The sequence below is a fragment of the Protomyctophum parallelum genome (genome assembly GCF_964188405.1).
Source record: "Protomyctophum parallelum genome assembly, chromosome: 6".
NCBI lineage: Eukaryota > Metazoa > Chordata > Actinopteri > Myctophiformes > Myctophidae > Protomyctophum > Protomyctophum parallelum.
Genome location: NC_139701.1, coordinates 32,427,379 through 32,450,024, shown reverse-complemented (window position 1 = coordinate 32,450,024; position 22,646 = coordinate 32,427,379). Strand labels below are relative to the sequence as shown.

The 22,646-nt window shown below is 47.0% G+C and overlaps 1 protein-coding gene across 5 annotated transcripts in view; it reads left to right on the top strand.

The window, feature by feature from the left end:
- The window catches only part of pik3r3b (phosphoinositide-3-kinase, regulatory subunit 3b (gamma)), a 242,143-nt gene that overhangs the window by 108,366 nt on the left and 111,131 nt on the right, over nucleotides 1-22,646 (top strand). For all 5 annotated transcript variants that reach the window (XM_083767911.1, XM_083767908.1, XM_083767909.1 and 2 more), the window contains exons 5-6: nucleotides 3,790-3,921; nucleotides 21,935-22,142. In XM_083767911.1, coding sequence (XP_083624037.1) covers nucleotides 3,790-3,921; nucleotides 21,935-22,142 — 340 coding nt within the window. The remainder of the gene's footprint in view (nucleotides 1-3,789; nucleotides 3,922-21,934; nucleotides 22,143-22,646) is intronic.

The following is a 22,646-nucleotide window of genomic DNA, read 5'->3' as shown; positions in this document are numbered from 1 at the left end:
GGTTCATGTACTCGCGCAAGCCCATAGACTCCAATTCAATCCGTAAACTTCCGGTTGTCCCCATTCAATAGAAATCTATGTGGAAGAGCCTGGCCCCATGAAGTGAACGGAGTTGTCGCAACTCTGTCTTACGCTATGGCTCTGGGCGTGATGTAATGAGAAAGCAAAATGGGGAGAAGGGCCTGACCCGGGCCAGCCAGCAGAATGAAGAGGAGAGGAGAGGAGAGGAGAGGAGGGGAGAGGAGGGGAGAGGAGAGGAGGGGAGGGGAGAGGAGAGGAGGGGAGGGGAGGGGAGGGGAGCTAAACGAGGATGTAAATGAAGTGTAGGATGTGAGGGGGAGAGACAGAGCATGGTGATTGGTGGGGGGAGGCACAAAGGGGAACGGAGAGAGAATAATTGATCTAGGGATTTCTCATTTCCAATCCCCTGGTGAGCAGTGTAATGATGTGGCGTTGGCCGTGCCCCCAGAGTGCGTTTCATTAGGTGTGATTAAACGAGGCCGGCTGACTGAAGCCTGTCCTCAGCTTACACAGATGTTAAGCCGCGTGGACACCTCAACGTCACCCCTCTTTTTCTTTTATAAAGTGCAGGGCCCAAATTGAGCCAATTTAGCCTCAACAGCGGGCCGCTGTGCATTTAGAAAGCGTACCCGTAATGTCTGTGTTATCTGCCAGAAACGGCCCATTTTGAGTGCTGACAACAGAGCTATTACTACTTGTACTTGTACTCTATTTTCGCTGAATGTTTGCCGCGGAATAGGGACTCTGGGGGTACACAAGTTGCCGTATCTAATAAAACAAAACTATTAGTGTTAACCAACTTACTTTAACATCAAAAACGTCTTCTGTTGTGTCAAACTAGAAGTTGGTGTCTAACTCCATGCAGCCTTACTATAGCTATACAGTCATATTAGTGGACTGAAGGTCTCGCTAAAATAATTTTTTTAGCAGCGGCCCGGTTGCTAGGCAACGCCTGCCTCAGCCCCAATCAGCCTATTTTGGATTTCCCCGTCGTCCACTTCCTGTTTAAACTTAGTCTTTAAACCCTTTTTTCTCAGAGTCTAGACTGCATCCTGTGATTGAACAGAACGCAGACGTTCTGGGCTCATTTCTGATATCATGCTGCATCGCAGCATGATATCATACAATATTAACGCAATATTAACGACTTTTAAATGGAGGATTTCGCTTCCCGATTTGGAGCAGCTTATAGGCCTGCTGTGATTGGCCAGTATAGTGTAAGAGCCACCGAGCTGGGTTGAAAGCGCAGAGGGGAAGACAGTGACGTATGTGGACCAAAATTCACAGGCGGGAACGGCAGATTCACATACGCCACATACGTCAAAATGTGCGACCAGAACTGGTGCACATGGTTGGAATATCGGGTACTCAGATTTATAGGGACATTGGACTAACGCTACGCACCCGTGTCTTAACCACTGTTTTCACTGCTATTCTAGCAACTATATTTAATTTCGCCAATTGCAGGCTGAGATCTCCCAATGTCTTGCAACACGAGACTACATCCCATCTACATCGTCATTCTCAGACCTGTCATACTGTACCTGTATATCATTTTCAAAGCTGCAAAACCTACTGTTATCAACTATAGTGTCATATACATTTCAAAATCTTTAGCCGACTCACTGCAGCGTCTCTAGTCAATGCTTTGACGATGCAGCACGCAAACTTTACCTTATTATTATTTTGTTGTCATTACCATCTGTGTGAAATCCCAGGCCCCGACAAAACAAAAGCGAAATCCCGGGGGGTCCCCTGGGTGACAGAAAATTTACTCTGTTTGACAATATGACTGCTCCTCCCACTGCCACGATATGAAGAGGTCATCCGTTGATCTTGCCGTAATAGTCCTGCGGTTTACTGACCTGCGGTGATTGGTTAAGTTTATTCTGCCATTAGTTAGAGGGGGCAAATCAATGGGATTTAACAACCATTTGACTTCCAGAGGAGCTGACATATGGCGTTGATGGGGGTGGAGGAGATGAAGATGAGGCTGAGATGAGATGGGAGGAGGAGGGAAGGGAGGTTAGGAGGAGACGGAAGGGGGGGGGGGGAGAGAGATGGAAGGAAGAAGAGAATGAAATCGGGGACAACGTGAGAGAATGACTGCAAGGAAGGCAGGGTGAAGTGGAGGGAAAGGGGTGGGATGGAGTATAGGGCACTTCATTGAAATAATGAAATTGATCAATGATACAAAATAATTGATAATGTAATAAAAATGTCAAAAATAGTTAAAGCCAATGTACAAGCTCACAGCGCATCGTGATAGGATGCGTTCTGAGCTTGTACATGATTGATTGAATACTTTATTGGCAGAAATATAATCAGTACAGTCAAACAGAAATATAATCAGTACAGGGTACAGTCAAACAGAAATGTAATCAGTACAGGGTACAGTCAAACAGAAATGTAATCAGTACAGGGTACAGTCAAACAGAAATATAATCAGTACAGGGTACAGTCAAACAGAAATGTAATCAGTACAGGGTACAGTCAAACAGAAATGTAATCAGTACAGGGTACCGTCAAACAGAAATATAATCAGTACAGGGTACAGTCAAACAGAAATGTAATCAGTACAGGGTACAGTCAAACAGAAATATAATCATTACAGGGTACAGTCAAACAGAAATGTAATCAGTACAGGGTACAGTCAAACAGAAATGTAATCAGTACAGGGTAGAGTCAAACACACTTCCAAAGCGATCACCGAAAAAGTCCTTGTGGTCTTGTTTCCATTCTGGTCCTGGGTATGTAGGCGATGGTTATACGTCGCCTATTCAAACTGTTTCTGCACTACACTGTTAGGATGTTTATGATGTGACCCCTTCCCACACACTTACCTGATTGCTGCGTGAGGATGGGTTCTTGTGCTCGAAACGCGTTGCTGAGTATAGTATGTACAATGTTTGCCTAAACAACAGTTTGAAGGCATTCAAAGTTTAAAACTATTGTTTTGCATTGTACAGTGGTTTCCCTCCTCTATTGTTTTTGTATGATGAAATATAAAAGACATAAACCGATTCATTGATGCATAATAAACGCGTAAGGGAAAAAATATTCGATTCATCAAAAATGTAATAATTGTGAACCAAATAATGGATAGTTCCATCCCTTTGGTAGAGAGATAGTAAGGGTGGGGTGGTGCTGGGTAAACGTACGGGAAGAGGAGGACGTTCTGGGACAGCAAGGACAAATGGAGGGCAAGGTAGGAAGGTTGGGGTGAAACATCGAGGCCAAATAATGAAAAGAAGGAAAGGAACGGTCAGTGGCACATCATGGTTTGTCCTCTGCTAATCTGTAGGAAAACACAAACCCAGACACATGCACATACAACGCGCACTCACACACACACACACACGCGCGCGCGTGCACACAATACACGCACACTTGTTATCGGTTGTTTTGTCTAACTGGCAGAGGATTTCGTGCATTCTCACGTGCGGAGCACATCTGAGCCTCTTTTATCTCTCACTTTAAAAGATAGCGTTCCTATTCCCTTCCCAGAGTGGCCGTGAGACTCGCAGCTCTCTGGCCACGCTGATCGCCGGTGTGACCTAATTACCACATGCATTTTTTATAGAAACCTCTTTGGCTGCTAAATCGCAGCGGGAGCCCTTTGGCCAGTGATATTTAACTTTTATGGCATCTGCTGCTGTAAAAAAAAAAAAACTAACCCGGTGTAATGGATTATAAGGCGCAAACTGAATATCGTGCATAGAATGTGTAACATCTTTCTCTTCCTCTGTCTTGCTCTTTCTCTCTCAGACCCAGTCTCAGTGGAGTTGGACCAGTACGAGTCGGGGGTTCTGTGCGACACCCTGAGAGGGGTCCTCGAGGACCTGCCAGCCCCCATCATCCCAGCAATGATCTACAGCGAGCTGGTCTACACCGCACAAGGTACAATATCAGATCCTACAGCAGAGATTCCCTTCAGTTTACATCAATACAATGGCAATGGTGCACAAGACTGACATTAAAGTCCACTGGCTGACCTTTGACTAGAAAGTCACTTGTCCGATCCCTGCCAGTGTGAGTTTGAAGTGTCATCTTTGAGCACACACCTAATACATGAGCAACCTCTGTAATCCAGGTGATCATTTTCTGAGCAGCTTCTGAACAAAAAACCCAGCAATGATCCTGCTAATGTGACATGGATACACAACAAACTAGTTTCAGCCGATGTTGGCCAGTGCTTGATGCTGCTTTAAACCCTTATCTTCCTCTCCTCCAGGGGTGTAAGTACGGCCTGGTACTCCATATCACTAAAATATTCAGTGAAGAGGGGACAGCACCTCACTGCCTAAACCCACATACAACCGGTCTCAATCGCAAGTCCAACAAGAAAACACATCTGCTAACGTTAGATCACCATAAGCAGCAGTTCTTCTTTTTTCTTCTTCTAAATTGCTTCTAAATTGTTCCAGTGTGTTTGTTGTGCCCACAGAGAACCCTGCTGCCAGGCTGCTTTTACAAAAATCATTTAGTTACGTCAACCCCTGCTGCAGTTGCCTGTCTGATATCAACCCCTGCTGCAATTGACTGTCTGATATCGAGTGCCGTGGGGTTTTGACAGGCAATCATTTCTTGCAAATGACAGAAAAACGTTGTGAAGTTTCACGATGTTTAGTATTCCAACAACACAAGCAGAAGGTCAAACAAGCAATATATCTGACTTTTGTTCTGTAACTCTGTCATAACAATAATGCATGTGCAATCTGAACTGCAGACTCACTCCCAATCTCCCGCCGTAGTCTGAAAACCCACCTCATCAGACTCCATCTTAGCCCGTAGCACTTGCCGTAGCACTTGCTCTAGCCAGTACAGGCGTATGCAAAGGCTCAACTTATCTAACTTAAATAGAATTTTATGTAGACATAGCACTATATAGTATATATGCATAGTTTCCTTAATATAGATATTCCACTGTTAGGTTCTTAGCTTACTGTACGTATGATTCATGATGCCGATTTTTATGTAGGCCTATATGATGTATGTTTTTGTTCTTGCTTACTGTAAATCGCTCTGGATTAAGAGCGTCTGCTAAATGCCTAAATTGTAAGTTGTAAATTGAGCGTGTGCATCCTTACTTCGTGAAAAACAAAAATAGAACAATATGCTCCTTTCCTCTGTACATATTGTGTGGTGAACTCTGTGGTGAACTCTGTCTGTCGGCTCTAGTAAGGCCCAGAGTGCCTCTGTCACTTGGCGTAAGCACCAAAGCATGTCACCGCCCACAGACACGGCCATATTTGGATGTAAAGACAAGCTGGCTGTACCTTTGTGTCAGCGTCAATTGTTGGCTAATCTCCAGATGCTGTCTAATGTAGTAAAGACTGATTCTTATGGGAGATGACATTAAGTCTCTCTCTCTCTCTCTCTCTCTCTCTCTCTCTCTCTCACTCACTCACTCACTCACTCACTCACTCACTCACTCACTCTCACACACACACACACACACACACACACACACACACACACACACACACACACACACACACACACACACACACACACACACGGTCGCATGAACGCTCCCAGTTCCCCGTCCACCCTCCCACCCCTCGATCTCCCATATACTTCTCTCTCCCTTCCAAATCACGTCTTGTCTTACTGAAGCTGACCTGCCTGCATGTCCTCCCTGTCACCTTTAGCCCGGTCCCTCTGGCTTTTAGAGACCCATCCCAAGATCTATTTTTCATGAGGCCTCGCTTGAAGTGTGGAGCTCAATGCTTTGTGTGGGTGGTGTGCCTGCATTTGTATGTACTGTGCATGAGATGGACAGAGGCAGGCAGGCAGGATGGGTAGGATAGATAGACAAGATCCGATCGCCGTTCGATTGTCACCCCAACTCTGACTCTAAATATTATCAAACTTTGAAGATATTTGCTCCAACTGCAACACACAGTCAATTGTGTAAGTGCATTTCTCTCCTGTTCCTGACCCTGTTAAGTTCCAGGCCTTTTCTCACATATTCACGGAAACATTTTAAGTCCAGATAAACCACTTAGAGAAGACACGCCAAGCACTTTGCATGGGTCCTTTCAGGTTAAGCCCACTGAAATTGAACTTCTTAATTATGATGGGGTTCACTCAGAGAGCCATTTACCTTGGTGGAATCAAATTGGTCTGTAATATGAAAAGGGATTTCAGTTCTGAAACATTTAATTTGTACAGTAAAGATAAGTCATGCAATAGCATAAAGAGATCCCCGAAGAACACGGGAGCTATGATGGGCCAGCTTTGTTGTACTTTTCAAAGCTGTTCCTTGCTGTCTAGGCTAAGGCCTTTTCACACACACTGTCCAATAATCTTATCCTTTCTAAAATGGTGAGTGATCACTTTACAAGACGCTGAGCTTTCACCAGGTCAAATTCCTCCTAGATTATGATTCGCTTTTCATTGTGCAGATACTTGAGCACAGGTGATTCATTTCACTACAGTGATCAGCGGTTTTTGACTTTGAATCAGCACCTTTGGGAAAATAGTGAGGGGGATGTATGTATCGGCTATATGTTGTTCATCACGGAGTGCCTATTTCTTATTCATCAATCTTTAGTCATTTTTTGTGGGGGCATACGTTAGGTTATGGTTTAGGGTACTTGAAGTCATCGACTCGCTCGAGCACATCCCGTCTGCACCACGGCCTGGACTGCCTCAACTGAACAGGATCTGAAGGTTCGGAGAGCATTTGCCTGGAAAGCCGGGATGAGGAGAGTGGAAATCAGATATGGGAGAAGACCTTAAGAGGCGGCTGTTCATAGCTACTGTGGAGTCAGTACTGCTGTATGGGGCCGAGACATGGACCCTTACAATACAACAGGAAAAAGCCCTGGATGGAGTCTACACAAGAATGCTACGAATGGCACTAGGTGTCACATGGACGGACCGCATCAGAAATGTGGACCTCTATGGGGACCTACCACGGGTCACGGACAAAGTCAGAGAGAGAAGGATGAGGCTGGCAGGGCACTGCGTCGGGCACCCAGAACTTGAGGCAAGTAAATTGACCCTATGGGAGCCAACCCAGAGCAAAGCCAGGACGGGAAAGAAGCGTACCACCTATGTAGACGTGCTGCGACGCGACAGCTTGGCTGACAACACTGAAGAACCTGGATAGGAAATTGTGGTGGGCAGCGATCCAGGAATCCCGAGTTGGTGTTGGCTAGACCTCACTCTCGCAGCAACAACAACAACAGGGTTTAGGTATGGTGTCGGACTATTGCGTGTCGGACTGTTAAGACGTCGGACCAAATATACTGTATGCACCCGGAAAAAATACACAAATTTAACTTGGTCTGTGTGAAAAACTGGTGCACCATCGCACCCACTCGCCAGATGTGAAAATTATATCAAACTCTCTAGAGGCCTTTACCATCACATTATCTTTAAGTGTTTTCTCATAGTGTGTTTGAGGCATTTAACTAAAGCCAGTTCTGTTTTATTCTCACTCTGTTCATGTAAACATAATTAAACATAATCACCTTCATTTGGGTTTGACCTCCACAAATCCCCTTTAATATTTTCCAAAACCACTTAATTTGTTTGATCTTTATTCTCCAAAAAAGGTCGCCAGGCAGACATAGGATGCTCACAGGGAAATTAAACCGTTTGCTATTTTACGTTGCAGGTTAATAAGCATCAGTAAGACAATCCTTCAAGCACACAAGCTGACTTCTTTAGCTGATAATTCAATCTATCTCATTAAGCCTGATTTCATCTCAAAAGGCATTGCTTGCCAGAAATAACAGCCAACTCTCACCATGTTGACGCGTTATGAGCTTGTACAGTAGATCTATTATTTTAGCGTATGACAGAGAATACAATTGCTATTCGCTGCTGTCGGGCAGAAACCTCATCCCTCCATATTTACTTTCCCTAAATGAATGCCTACTTCGTTATACAAGAGTGTAGAAATTGCAGATCTACGCTATAATTCCATCTTTTTATATTAAAAAAGGAATGATTTTGGACATACAAGGTTTCCACCTGACATCGACAATATCATCTAAGCATTACGCTCTGCTTGGATTGCTCAGCCTTTAATGTCCATAGAAAATGTAATTAAATTGACACTTTGTTGTAATACTCATAGTATTATTTCACTTTGAAATGTTCATCTTTTACAACCCGGAGTGGTTAGACTTTTAGGAAGTTTCAAAGTAGTGTAATATCACGTCATCTATAATCTCAAAATTAAAATGCATGTTCGCTTTGTTTCAAAGTCATCCATTTCCAATTTGTTCCTGATTTCTTTTTCTTTCTTTTTTTCCGTCCATAAGTACTGTATAAGTCATCTGATTTCCCCCTCCAGTGACTATAAATTGTTCAGCAACTGACACTTTTGTCATTACGATTATTCCATTACCCTTTTTATGAAGATATAGGCCTATTATGGATTACAGTCTATTACACTGTGAAAGTTGTCAGAAACCGAAATGCGGCATGCAGCAGAGACAGAACCTGCCTTTAACGTTGCTATTATGATCCCATTTTGGTCTAAACACCTTCACACTTCATGTTTGTGCCTAGTTCAGCCTCCTTCCATTTGGCCAGCAAAGCGCAGGTGGCAAATGGGAGGATTCCATTTTCTGTTGTCAGTTTTAAAGGTCACAACAACAATTGTATTCTTCCCACTTCCTCACTCCATCCATCTTTTACATCTTCTGTGTTCTTTTTTTTAAACTAAGCTAATAGGACCCCCTCCACTCCCTTATTCTTGTCTTCTTCTACCACTTCCCACTTTTCTTCTATTCTCATTCATTTCTCATTCCTGAAGCCCCCCCCCCCCCATTCCCTCGCAATCATCTTTGCCTCCTCCCCTGCGTCCAATTACTCATCCCTTTGTTTAAATGAGGGCCTGACTGAGGTCAGCATATCCGACAACAAAGACCCTCTGGTGAGACTGACCACTGTCCATCTGGACGGTGCATACATGGGAAGAGGAAGAGGAGGAGGAGAGATTGAGGAGGTGGAGTGGAGAATGAAGGTCTGGGACGGCTGTGGAGGGGCTGAGGATTAATGGACAGACAGCGTGGATAACATCCAGTCTAGTAGTCTAATCGACATTTCCTTGTCATGTGCACGTTTTGTCTCCGAATACTGGCCATTTGCCATTATAGTTTCACATTTTCGACGTTGTGCTGGAATTATATACTTGAAGAAAGCCATACAGTAGGTCAATTGCAGTCTACCTTGATCTATGTGAGCAATAAATAAAACTGTCTGACCATTCATCTGAAGAAAGTTGTTTGGATGGCTTGTGCAATTTATGCACAGTGAACCTCAGTGTTAATGTATCCATGGCTACTGTGATTGGTCACACGCTGGTGAGACGCTCCGCATTGTTTGGGCATTCATTCAGCCTTGCATGCTTCAAGTTCACTCTGTCAGCGGTGAAGCCAGGGAAAAGCAGCAGTAGTTTGGAAGACACACAAGCCTCTGAAATCTCTCTCTAGTGACCATGAGTCATAAACACAAGTTACCGTTAGAAAGGGCAAAACCTCCATATACCTCCGTCTGGACATGCTCTAGAATGGCTTGCATTAGTCTAACTACTCCATCGCCCATTCAGAAACTGTCACGTCATTTTCTCTGTACAACGATCTACATTTACCAGTGTTTGAAGTGTTGGAAATGAAGACAAGACAGTTCACTTCACTTCACGTTTCATTTTGGTAACAGTACACTCCAAGTGTATAACAAAATAAATAATTTATAAATGTTACATTATGACCAAAAAAAGGTATAGGCTGAAGCTATATAATTTGAGTTTATTATGCCTACCCTTAATTACCACATACAATATATTGCATGACGAACACAAAAGAAAACAAAACTTGTCTTTATAGAAAAACAGGAGAAAAAACAGTTAAATATGTGCACATTGTGCAGGTCTGGTTCTGTAGTTACTACAACACAGTGTGGTGGTCTCCAGGACCCTCACCCCTCACCCCTTGTCACCCCCAGCACTGTCCAGTTGTCCAGTCTGTCATTGTCCCCGATGACCAGCTGAACAGGCCAAGTTCCCTCTCCAGCCTTGACCTCTATTGACCCGCAAGGTCAGCCACAATCCATAATGACCGAGGTGTGTGTGTGTGTGTGTGTGTGTGTGTGTGTGTGTGTGTGTGTGTGTGTGTGTGTGTGTGTGTGTGTGTGTGTGTGTGTGTGTGTGTGTGTACGCGCGTGATCGGACACAGAATTATATTGAGAGGTGAAGCAGTATGTGTATCTCTGTGTGTGGTGTGTGAAGAATAGGGGACAGAGATTCTGTGTGTGTGTGTGTGCGTGTGTGTGTGTGCGCACACGTTTGCGTGTGTGCGCGTGTTTCTGTTGGTCAGCGTCTATGGTCAGTGGTAGCCAGACAGAGTGGGGTCACTTCCATGACCTCAATCAGGTTGCAGCAGATTGTCAGCCATCCATCACCACCCACTCAAACACACACACACACACACACACACACACACACACACACACACAGTGTCACATACACGGCATACAGACATACTTGCCACACACACACAAAATAAATATTATGATGTACTGTAAGCACATGATAGGCTATATAACAGTCTATGTGTAGACTATTATGCACACACATGTATTTGCATGTTACAGTGTATTCATGTACATTTATAAACATTGTAGATTGGCCATTATTTGGTGTTTGCCACGCACACTCGCGCCCACACACACACACACACACACACACACACACACACACACACACACACACACACACACACACACACACACACACACACACACACACACACACACACACACACACACACACACACACACACACACAGGCCCAGGCGTAGGTGTAGTCATTAGAGTATAGGTCATATCTCAGGACTTGCAATGATGCAGTCCTCATCAGTGGTGGAGAGTAACTAAGTACATTTACTCAAGTACTGTACTTTTCTCCCTGGAAATAAAAGGTCTGGGTTTCCGAGGCTAGTACTGTACTTAACGTACAAGTTTGAGGTACTTTTACTCTACTGGAGTATATTTACAATTTCCAATGCTTGTACTTCTACTCCACTACTACTCCATTCCAAGTCAAATATTGTTGGCTGATCTACAAGCTCACAACACCTCGTGAGCACCGCATTTTGAGCTTGTAGATCTGCTATTTTTAAATGCTTTTAGACATTTGAAAAACTTTTGTAAGTATATTTTGATGCCAATACTTTTGTACTTTTACACATTTTGGATAGCAGACTTTCAGAGTACAGAGTATTTCTGCATTGCAGTATTGATACTTAAGTAACCAGTACGCTCAGTATATAATGAGTATTCTCTCTCTCTCTTTCTCTCTCTCTCTCTCTCTCTCTCTCTCTTTCTCTCTTTCTCTCTCTCTCTCTCTCTCTCTCTCTCTCTCTCTCTCTCTCTCTAGTTTATCTGTCTCTGGGCACTCTGTGTTATTGGGATTGATTAGAACACTCCAGCTTCGGCAGAGAGGACAGAATACACCAATACCTCATAGAGTAAATCAACAGAGATCACTATTTCACCACCTTGGAACATATGGCTCACAAACCTTCAGTGCATATGCCATAAACCAACCTTGAAAAAGATGCTGGGACATAACAGAATTGTTCCTGTAGGGCTTCGTTTGTGTAATTGATTTTAGCAGTATTCTTAACTCAAAAAAGGATTTGTTGTGTAAATGCTTGCACATTTACTGGCCCATTGTCTTGTGTTCTACGCATGTTTAATGTGGCTGTTTTTCACTGTGGTGTGCAGGGGAGAACTGGAGCCACACTTATAGTAGTTGATATTCACCTTACATCTCTCTCCTTTATAAAAGGGTTCTCTTTTGAACCTGACTGTCATGATGTACTAAATAGACAATCTAGCATTCAGCACAAAAGCCTTACCCATTAAGACCTGAGGCCGTTTCTACAAATGCCTTCTAAACCAGCAGTTCTTTCAAGATGTTAAAACAAATAATAAATAAATGACACAGATGCTTTCCCGGTTTTAACGGGTTAAGCAAAAGAAATATATGTTCTGAAGTTTGTTTGTTTCTTTGTTGACCTTTTTATGGTTCATTTGGGGCATTTTATGCATTTAATAGTTCAGACTCGAGGTAATAGAATCTGAACCTCTCAATTGACCATAAATAAAACACGGACCCCCGGACCCATATGGGGTCTTAAACAGTCCGGGTAGACCCATGACTTTTGACCCAATATTTATTTAGGTAATGTAGGGGCCAAAGTGTCATGTCAATGCATCTGTCCGTTTTCCTGTGGAGTTGCTATAGCAAACAAAGGGCATGAGAACTATAGCTCCTCATTGGAGCGGAATAAAAAGTATTATGTGGTGGCCTGGGCCGTGGCTCAGCGGTCCAGGCACCTTGGCCGGTAGTCAGAGTCTGGTAGTGTGACGCGGGTTCGACTCCCGATCCCGGCGGCCTTTACTGCATGTCACTCCCCCATCCCTCCATCTCTCTCCCCCCTTTCCTGTCAGCCTACTGTCTGTCCCTCTATATAAAATAAAGGCGAAAGCCGCACAAAAAACATATGTGGAGGGAAAGAGTACAACAACGTGATGTCACTGATCACATGACCCCAAGTTCTAGACCTCTAGTTCTACTCTAAGTTATATTAATGACATAGTTGTCTTTCAATATTGAAAATGAGTGGTATTCCTTAGAGAGACAGATATACATATTGTGGGATGTCGCATGACAGCGGGCCGTCAGAGCGCCACCCCACTGAGAGTCAGTGGAGCGTCAGAGGCGGAGCACAGCTCGGAAGACAGCGACCCGCTCTGGGTCACGTGATTGACCACAAGTACGTGCCCGTCTTCCTCCTCAATCAAACCAATTACGCAACAGCCGCGCTGCGCGCGTAAGGTTTGAAAGGTAGGACACAGAGGAACGCTCCGCCTCATTCTCCACTGACTCACGGAGGGAGCACTGACGTGGCAATCTGGCGGTAGGTCTCCACACTCACACACACACATCCCCTCACTGTTGCCACTGGTTCTGATGCTGTGCTAATCATATGTCTCACTACACAGGCAACCCCGGGACGGAGGAATCCCGAAGAGGAACCCAGATACCACTCCTGAAGGAATAGGAGGAAATATTATAGACTGTTATACCCTGACATAGGAAGAATATAAGTTAACCAGCTGTGTGTGTGCTGTGCGCTGGCATTTCATTTGACTTTGACCTTGACCTAGAGTAAACCCTCAATAAATGCCCGAGTAGGCAAAACTTGCTGTGTCTCCTGCCTATCGTTGTCCAGTGGCGCCCACAAGTGGTGGAGAGTGCGGGCTACACTGAACCACGCTAAGCACTGGAAATGGAGCACACCCAAGCTGCAGCAATCGCTGCACTATTAAAAAGTCAGACCGATTTGCAGAGAAGCCAAATTGAATTACAGAACGCGGTGCAGGAATTAGTCCGCAGGGGCAATAGAGAACAGCCCCGCGCCCCCCGTGCTCCTGGAGACGTGCTGACCAAGCTCTCCCCCGAAGATGACATCGAGGCTTATTTGGATGTATTTGAGCGCACCGCCGCTCGAGAAAGGTGGGCACCAGATGACTGGGCCTCGCTACTAGCACCCTTCTTGACCGGCGAGGCACAGCAGATATGCCGTGGGCTTCCCGATGCCGACGCCCGAGATTTCGGAAGACTAAGGGCTGCCATCCTAGCCAGCCGCGGGTACAGCTTGCCAGCCAGGGCCCAACGTTACCACAACTGGGCCTTTTCCCCCACCCAACCCCCGCGAGCGCAAGTGGCTGCGCTGACGCGCACAGCACACAGCTGGTTAACGACCCCGGGCGACCCGCCCGCTATTGATAGGATGCTCATTGATAGAGTGATCCGAGCAGTGCCGCCAGATTGGCGCCGTTATGCCTCCCAGGTCAGTCCCGGCTCAGTAGATGAGTTGGTGGCATTATTGGAGAACTACCAGGTCACCCTGGAGATGATGAAGTCCACTCGGGTGGATGTGCCGAACTCGAAGCCTACTGCCTCTAGTGAGAAAGGTGGAAACAACTCACGCCGAGGAGCGGCCTCTAGCCGCCCCAGTGGAAACCAAGCCCCCCCCTCGGATGCCAACGCTCGGTCCCAGGGCCAGAACCCACGCCGCTGCTACGTGTGTGGTCAGCCGGACCACCTGTCCTGGAGCTGCCCAGATAGGGACAATGTCAACATGCAGTCGGCGACCAGTGCGGATGGAGCGAGGTCCTGCCTCCACACAAACAGCGGTCCCAACCGGCGAGCGCACCTAGCTGTCAAAGTGGATGGCACCGATACGCACGCGCTTCTGGATAGCGGCAGTGCTGTCACCCTCGTCCGCGGCGACCTGGCTGGCCCGGTCGGAGACGCCACCGTTCCGGTCACATGTGTCCACGGCGACCTGCGCCGCTATCCCATCAGTCACGTCCACGTTCAGACCACCCGGGGCAGCGCTGTCATTTCGGCAGGGGTGGTGCCGAATCTACCTGTCCCCCTCCTCCTCGGCGCAGACTGTGAGTTGTTTGACAGACACTGGAGGCCCGGGCTGAACCCCGCACCACCGCAACGCCGCCGGGGACGCCGCCGCCGCCGCCAGCCCAACACCGAGCCGCTGCCGGCGTGTCCCGCCTTCGGACCCCCCACGGACGAACCGGTGAGCGATAGCTCTGGGCAACCTAGCGAGGAGAGCCCGGCAGAAGAGGAACAGCTCCCGCAGAGAGATGAAGCAGCACCCGAGGAAAGCATGGATACCTTTGCCGAGTTTCCACTGACAGAGACAGTGGAGACAGCACAGAGGGGGGACTTCGCCAATGCGCAGTGGACGGACCCCACATTGGACGGAGCCCGACGAACCATCGCCCAGATCGATGGAAAAAATTGTGACGGGGTGAGTGACATAACCTCTCCTTATTTTCTCATAAAAAATAACCTGTTATATCGGGCTGTAAAGGGGCGAGATGAGGAATGGACAGAACAGTTACTAGTTCCCAAATCCCACATTACTCGAGTGTTGTATCTGGCGCATACGCACCAGTTGGGAGCCCACTTGGGTGTCGATAAGACGTATGCACGCATTCTGATGCGCTTCTATTGGCCAGGGATTAAGCGGGCCGTGGAGGAGTTTTGTAAAAGCTGCCCGGAGTGCCAAAAAACCGCACCGCGCCTCTCTTTTCGAAACCCGTTAATTCCACTGCCTATTATTAGCACTCCTTTCGCCCGCCTGGGGATGGATATAGTCGGACCGTTGCCAAAATCCACTCGGGGACACCGATATATCCTCGTTATTGTTGACTACGCAACGCGGTATCCCGAGGCTATTCCATTGCGCACGGCCACAGCCAAGGCCGTGGCGCACGAGTTATTGATGATGTTCACGCGAGTGGGGATTGCGGAGGAATTATTAACTGATCAAGCGACTAACTTCATGTCCCGCCTGTTAAACCAGCTATATAAGTGGCTCAAAGTCAAACGGATTCGCACCTCAGTCTACCATCCCCAAACCGACGGCCTTGTAGAACGCTTTAATCAAACATTAAAAAAGATGTTGCGCAAGCTCGTTGACTTGGATGGGAAGGACTGGGATCAATTGATTCCGTATGTGCTCTTCGCAATACGTGAGGTGCCCCAGGCCTCTACGGGGTTTTCCCCCTTTGAGTTAGTGTACGGCCGAAGACCCCGCGGCCTGCTAGACATCGCCAAGGAAGCCTGGGAGAGTCAGCCGTCTCCACATAGGTCAGTAGTGGAACATGTTGAGCGTCTACAGGAGCGCGCAAAAAAAATATGGCCAATGGTGCGTGCCCATATGGAAGAAGCGCAGCGAGCTCAAGCACGCACGTATAACAGAACTGCCACCCCCCGCGAATTCCAGGTCGGGGACCAAGTGCTGGTACTGGTCCCCACCAGCGAATGTAAATTCCTGGCTAAGTGGCAAGGCCCGTACGAAGTAGAAGAGAGAGTCGGACCGGTCAACTATAGGGTAAGCCAGCCCGGCCGACGCAAAACGCACCAAATCTACCACATCAACATTTTAAAAAAATGGCAACCCCCGGGGCCCCTCCCATCAACAGTGTTGTTAACGACAGTCTCTTTCCAGCTCCCAGTCCCAGTGCCGATAGGAGAGGAGCTCACACCCTCGCAGAAGCAGGATGTGAAAGAACTGCTGGGCCGGGCTACGGACGTGTTCTCAGAACTGCCGGGCCGGACTCACGTCGTCCAGCACGATATCCTCACCGCCCCCGGGAAAATCGTCCGGCAGAGGCCATATCGCATACCGGAGGCACGGAGGCAAGCCATTAGAGAGGAGGTACAAAAAATGTTGAAATTAGGAGTAATTGAAGAATCACATAGTCCGTGGGCCAGCCCGATTGTGATAGTCCCCAAGCCAGATGGCTCACTAAGATTTTGCAACGATTTCCGAAAATTGAACGAAGTGTCCCTGTTTGATGCGTACCCCATGCAGAGGGTCGACGAGTTGACAGAACGGCTGGGCCCCGCCCGGTTTGTCAGCACCCTTGACCTGACCAAGGGTTACTGGCAGGTCCCCCTCACCAACCGGGCCAAACCCAAGACAGCCTTTGCGACGCCTGACGGGCTGTTTCAGTACAACGTGCTGCCGTTCGGGGTCCACGGAGCACCGGCGACGTTCCAGCGCCTCATGGACCGAGTGCTCCGCCCACACAGTGCATATTCGGCATCCTACATCGATGACATAATAGTCCACAGCGCCACCTGGGGGCTGCATCTACAACATTTGGAAGCAGTCCTGGGGGCCATACGGCGGGCCGGACTGACGGCAAATCCCAAGAAGTGCCGCCTCGGCCTCACCGAGACAGACTACCTTGGGTATACGATCGGACGAGGGTGTATCAAGCCCCAGACGAAGAAGGTCGAGCGCATCAGAGACTGGCCACGCCCCTCGACAAAGAAACAGGTGAAGTCATTCATGGGTCTTATATCTTATTACCAGAAGTTCATTAAAGATTTTGCCACTGTTGCAGCAGCCCTCTACGACCTCACGAAGAAGGACCTCCCGCATCATGTCCACTGGACGGCCGAGGCAGAGGCCGCGTTCCAGAAGTTGAAGACCGCGCTGTGTGAAGAACCGGTCCTGGTGTCCCCCGACTTCACGAAGCCCTTCGTCCTCCACACCGACGCCTCCGGCACGGGCGTCGGGGCAGTCCTGTCTCAGGTGGTAGGAGACGACGAGCATCCCGTCACCTATATCAGCCGTAAGCTGCTGAAGCATGAGAAGAACTACAGCACTGTGGAGAAGGAGTGCCTGGCCGCCAAGTGGGCCATACACCACCTGAGGTATTACCTGTGGGGTCGACTGTTCACACTGGTCACAGACCACGCGCCCCTGAAGTGGATGGCGAGAAACAAGGACCGCAACGACCGCGTCACCAGATGGTTTTTAGAGCTCCAAGACTACAAGTTTGACGTCGTGCACAAACCTGGCAAGGAGATCGGCCATGCCGACGCCCTGTCCAGGCGCTATGAGGACCGGGGCAGTGAGCCCCCCGCCGCAGGCAGTGGGCTAAGGGGGGGGATGTGTGGGATGTCGCATGACAGCGGGCCGTCAGAGCGCCACCCCACTGAGAGTCAGTGGAGCGTCAGAGGCGGAGCACAGCTCGGAAGACAGCGACCCGCTCTGGGTCACGTGATTGACCACAAGTACGTGCCCGTCTTCCTCCTCAATCAAACCAATTACGCAACAGCCGCGCTGCGCGCGTAAGGTTTGAAAGGTAGGACACAGAGGAACGCTCCGCCTCATTCTCCACTGACTCACGGAGGGAGCACTGACGTGGCAATCTGGCGGTAGGTCTCCACACTCACACACACACATCCCCTCACTGTTGCCACTGGTTCTGATGCTGTGCTAATCATATGTCTCACTACACAGGCAACCCCGGGACGGAGGAATCCCGAAGAGGAACCCAGATACCACTCCTGAAGGAATAGGAGGAAATATTATAGACTGTTATACCCTGACATAGGAAGAATATAAGTTAACCAGCTGTGTGTGTGCTGTGCGCTGGCATTTCATTTGACTTTGACCTTGACCTAGAGTAAACCCTCAATAAATGCCCGAGTAGGCAAAACTTGCTGTGTCTCCTGCCTATCGTTGTCCAGTGGCGCCCACAATATGTACAGAGACAAAGAGAGATATACAGTATATATACAAGTAAGACGCGCAAACGCGGGAAGCGAACGCAGCTCGTAAATTGCAATAACAACAATTAGAATAAATTACATACTTTTTTCTTTCTTTTTAGTTAGTAATTTTCTTTAAGTTTAACACAGTGTGTGTGTGTGTGTGTGTGTGTGTGTGTGTGTGTGTGTGTGTGTGTGTGTGCTACAGCTGCCCCCTCTGGTGGCGGGCGGGTGGTGTCACAGCGGGACAGACAGACACACAGACATGATCTGCAGGGTCTCATAGTTAGTGCTCATTGCGTTCGCAATCACTGCGTTCGCAATCACTGCGTTCGCAATCACTGCGTTCACAACTATACTATATACGACTGACAGACGGACCGTGAATCTGGATACAGTTGTCCTGTGCGGATTCACTGAGTGCTGCCCATCAGAAACCCAGACAGGCACAGACAAGATGCACAGATGTTGTCTTGTGTGATCATTGTGATGTGGTAAAAGCCCCGCAGTGAAAAAGAAAACTCATCAATATGTCTTCTCGCCTCCGAACACTGGTATTGTCTGAACCCCACTAGTACAAGAGAGAGAGAGAGAGAGAGAGAGAGAGAGAGAAAAAAGTAGTCCAGCATTATTCCCCCAACATGCTGGCTCCCACTGTGCCGTTTTATACAAGCGCCCATAGGACGGCCGGGGCCTGTACGATTATCCCCCTAGCATCTGTTAGGCTGTAGCTCACAAGCAGCTGTCTGCTGGACTTGTACTGAATTCATATGGCTGATATCCTGCCGCGTGCCTGTATCTCTCTGAAGACAAACAGCAGCCGGCTACATGCATGGATGGATTTATGTAGGATAAATCGCCCCGCACCGTAGGGATGTGTGGAGATTGCTGTCAAATGGTTTCTAGTTGAAACGATGAAACACATTACGGCCTTTTCTGTGATGGAGGTTCATAAGCGCATTCAGGATGTGTGCTCAGCTATTCCATTCCTACCAACTCTCTCAAATGCCATAACACACAATTGCACACATTGCATACATTTTGCGTGTGCCCATACATGGAATTTTCCATTTTGGCATTCAAAGCCTTGCAAGTAACACGGGCATTCAGAGACATTTAGGTATGCGGTACACATACAAATGAAAAAGCATGTGATATACATTCCAGCGTCTGTGTGGTTGACTGCCTTGCCTTGACTTCTGTATTAGAGCCCGACTCTATACCTACTCTATTTTGGTCATGTCATGTCAAATGTTTTCTAAAGATACACATGTTTTCCTTTTATGACAAGCCCAGTTTTGGGACTCTAGGGTTCATGGCGTTAACCTGTGCTTCCCCCTTAGTCCCTAACCTTCCTTCCTGTTTAAAAACAGATGCTGCCCTTCCTTTCTGTTCCTATCCATTTTCTACCATGCAGTTGGAGCTCCCCACTACTGTATTTTGGCTTAAGTGTATCACTGTACATTGTAACCTGTTGGCTGAACCCTATTGTTGTGGGTAGCCTGATGTGAACTTGCGTAGAAAGTGTACTGGGTAAACGGTTCATGGGTATACTTTTATATACCTAGGTAGGCAGGGTCGGATTTACCCTCCCAAGGGCACCCGGGCTAGACAGATTTTCAGGGCCCCCCTGGGCTGTGTGGTGCATTTCGGTCGCGGCCGGAAACAAATTGGCGTATTTTGTTTTAATTTCGCTGTAATTTTGGGGTACCCAGCCCCCCCAAAAGAGAAAGGCAGGCAGGCAGGCAGACAGACAGACTGACTAGTCGCTGAATGCAGGCTGCCATGCACAGCAACATTGGCAGGGGTTTCCACAGCTACCCCACAACACAGCGTCACTGTCTGCAGTGAAGACAGCAGAGCAGAAGCTCTCAATGTTTTAACCATAATACTAAATATACAATAACTGAACATAAATCTCACTTGAATTGGATTGCAATACTTGACAATTTCAAATCCTTAAAAAAAGGGGGGCCCCCCAGTCCGCCTCTGTAGGTAGGTTAGGAGTAGATGTCACAGTGACCCACTGTCATTCTTTGCAGATACTGTAGTTAGTCGTTACTGTGTAGGCTTTCGATTTTTTGTTTTGTGAACTTTCTTTTCTTAACTTATTCTACCCCACTGAAAGGTAGCTTTATTTGGGTTTATTCATTTCTTTTTTTAGATAAGTGCTTAGATTGTTGTGTCTTTGTGCGCTAGAAAGGCAAAACATACAAATTCTTATCTGAGAGTGTGTGTAAATTTAGTAAAAGAGTATGGGAATTGTTTCCATGAGATGTAAGATGTCAACTTCATTCAAAGTTCAAACTGCCCGACTTGTATTTGACCTACAAACAGCCAGAGCTGCTGTAGTAACTTATTTTTGGATACAGAAAACGTTCACCTCCGGTGTCCCTGTTAATGTTTAATTTCTCACCGCAAAAGCAATGTTGAAGTTGGAAACTATAATATATACTATGTTGGTCAGCCAAGATTTAGAGGAATCCAATGTTGGGCTGGAAAAGGTACAACTTCGAGCGGAATTGGTGATCAATATACCTTTATTGGCATGTTTGCCCAAAGCATAGAAAGATCAAATATGGACATACAAGGTTTCTCCCCGACTTACTTACTTTTACTTAGGCCTTTGTATTCCTTTCGGAACATAGGCCATTGATGAGTCGTTTCCACCCTCGTCTGTCTTGCGCCATCCTCTCCAGATGTTTCCACGTCAGTCCCTTCTGTTTGACAACTAGCTCCATGATCCTCCTCCAGGTGTTTTTGGGTCTCCCTCTGCTCCGTTTTCCTTGTGGGTTCCACGTTAGTGCCTGTTTAGTTATTGCTGATTTATTTGTATTTTTATGTGTGACCAATCCAGCTCCACTTTCTCCTTATCAGCTGTATCTCTATTGTTTCTCGTTTGGTGCGTCCCCATAGGTTGATGTTGTTCATGCGGTTTGGCCAGAAGATCCTGAAGATGCGTCTTCCACCAGGCAGTGGTTGATGAATGTCTGCAGTTTATTGGTGATGTAGTTGGTGGTCCTCCAAGTTTCTGATCCGTACAGAAGTACGGATTTGATATTGGAGTTGAAGATTTTGAGTTTTGTATTGAGTGAGATGTTTTTGGTTTTCCAGATCTTATTTAATATGTTGAATGTTGTTCTTGCTTTCCCTATTCGTGACTTCACATGCTCCTCTGTCCCACCATCCACTGCTATCACACTTCCCAGATATGTCTGGCTTCCGATGCTTATTGGATTTGTGCTTTTGTTGTTTATCCGCATTATTTAGGTTTTTGGTCCGTTTATTTTAAGCCCCAATCTGGCTGCTGTTGTTTCCAGGAGTTGGCATTTCTCTTGCATCTGTTTGTGGGTGTGTGAGAGTAGTGCAATATCATCCGCGAAGCCTTCCAGGTGTTCTGTGAGACTCCATTGGATGCCGGTCTTTTTATTGTGGGTTGTTTGTTTCATGGTCCAGTCGATGCACAGGAGGAAAAGGAAAGGCCTGTTTCTCCCCGACAGCAGTGATCAATTTAACACAAATCTTCTCTCCTGGAAATCCCCGGCACAAAACATTTTCAGATGGGGGTTCCTGGCCAAATGTAAAGGTTTGAGAACTACTGATTTAGAAGGCATTTGTAGAATCGTCCTCAGGTCTTAATGGGTTAATACGACCGTACTGCATTTCATACAAACTAGTAATACTGTGCCCCTTCTCCTGTTCTTCTCCTCCTGTAGAGACCCAGATCAAACTAGTAATTTATACTGTACCTCTTCTCCTGTTCTGTTCCTCTCATAGAGACCCAGAGCGTAGAGGAGTGTGGAGAGAGGCTGAAGAAGATCCTGGACTCTCCTAGTGTTCCCCAGACCAACCACCAGCTCCTGGTTCATCTCACCCGACACCTGGCCAGGGTAGGGCTAGCCCAGGCTGGGCAGCACAGCCAGGCCACTCCCAGGATTTTGGGTCAGGCCTTCTCAGAGGCCATCTTCAAGCATTCCCTTTTCAGGTAACAGCATGTGGCCGCATTCAGTTATCTTTTGTTGTATAGTCATTAGTTCATCATAATGCAACTGTTTTTTTTATAACCATAGTCATAGCTCTTGATGAAGGGATGCAGAGTTTGAATGGATAGATATTCCATTTCCCAAGACATTTCCCTTGGACTTGAATCAGGCATAATAGGCTTCATATAACTGAGAGCCATATGTAATAATTGTCGGAAGAAGGCATCAATAGCTTAGCTGTATAAAGGGGGTGGCCATAGTAGCTGAGTGGGTAGAGAGACCGCCTGGAAATCAGAATAAAAAGGTCACCGGTTTGACCCTTGAGTCACCCATAAGTATCCCTGAGCAAGACACAGAACCCCTCCATCTGTGTGCTCAGCAGAGCCATCTGACCAGCCATCAGCTGAGTGAATCTGTAAATACAAAAAATATTCCCTAAAGGATTTTTTATTGAACAATAATACATGAATCCTAGTGTCAAACAACTAGTAGCAAACATTCTGAGA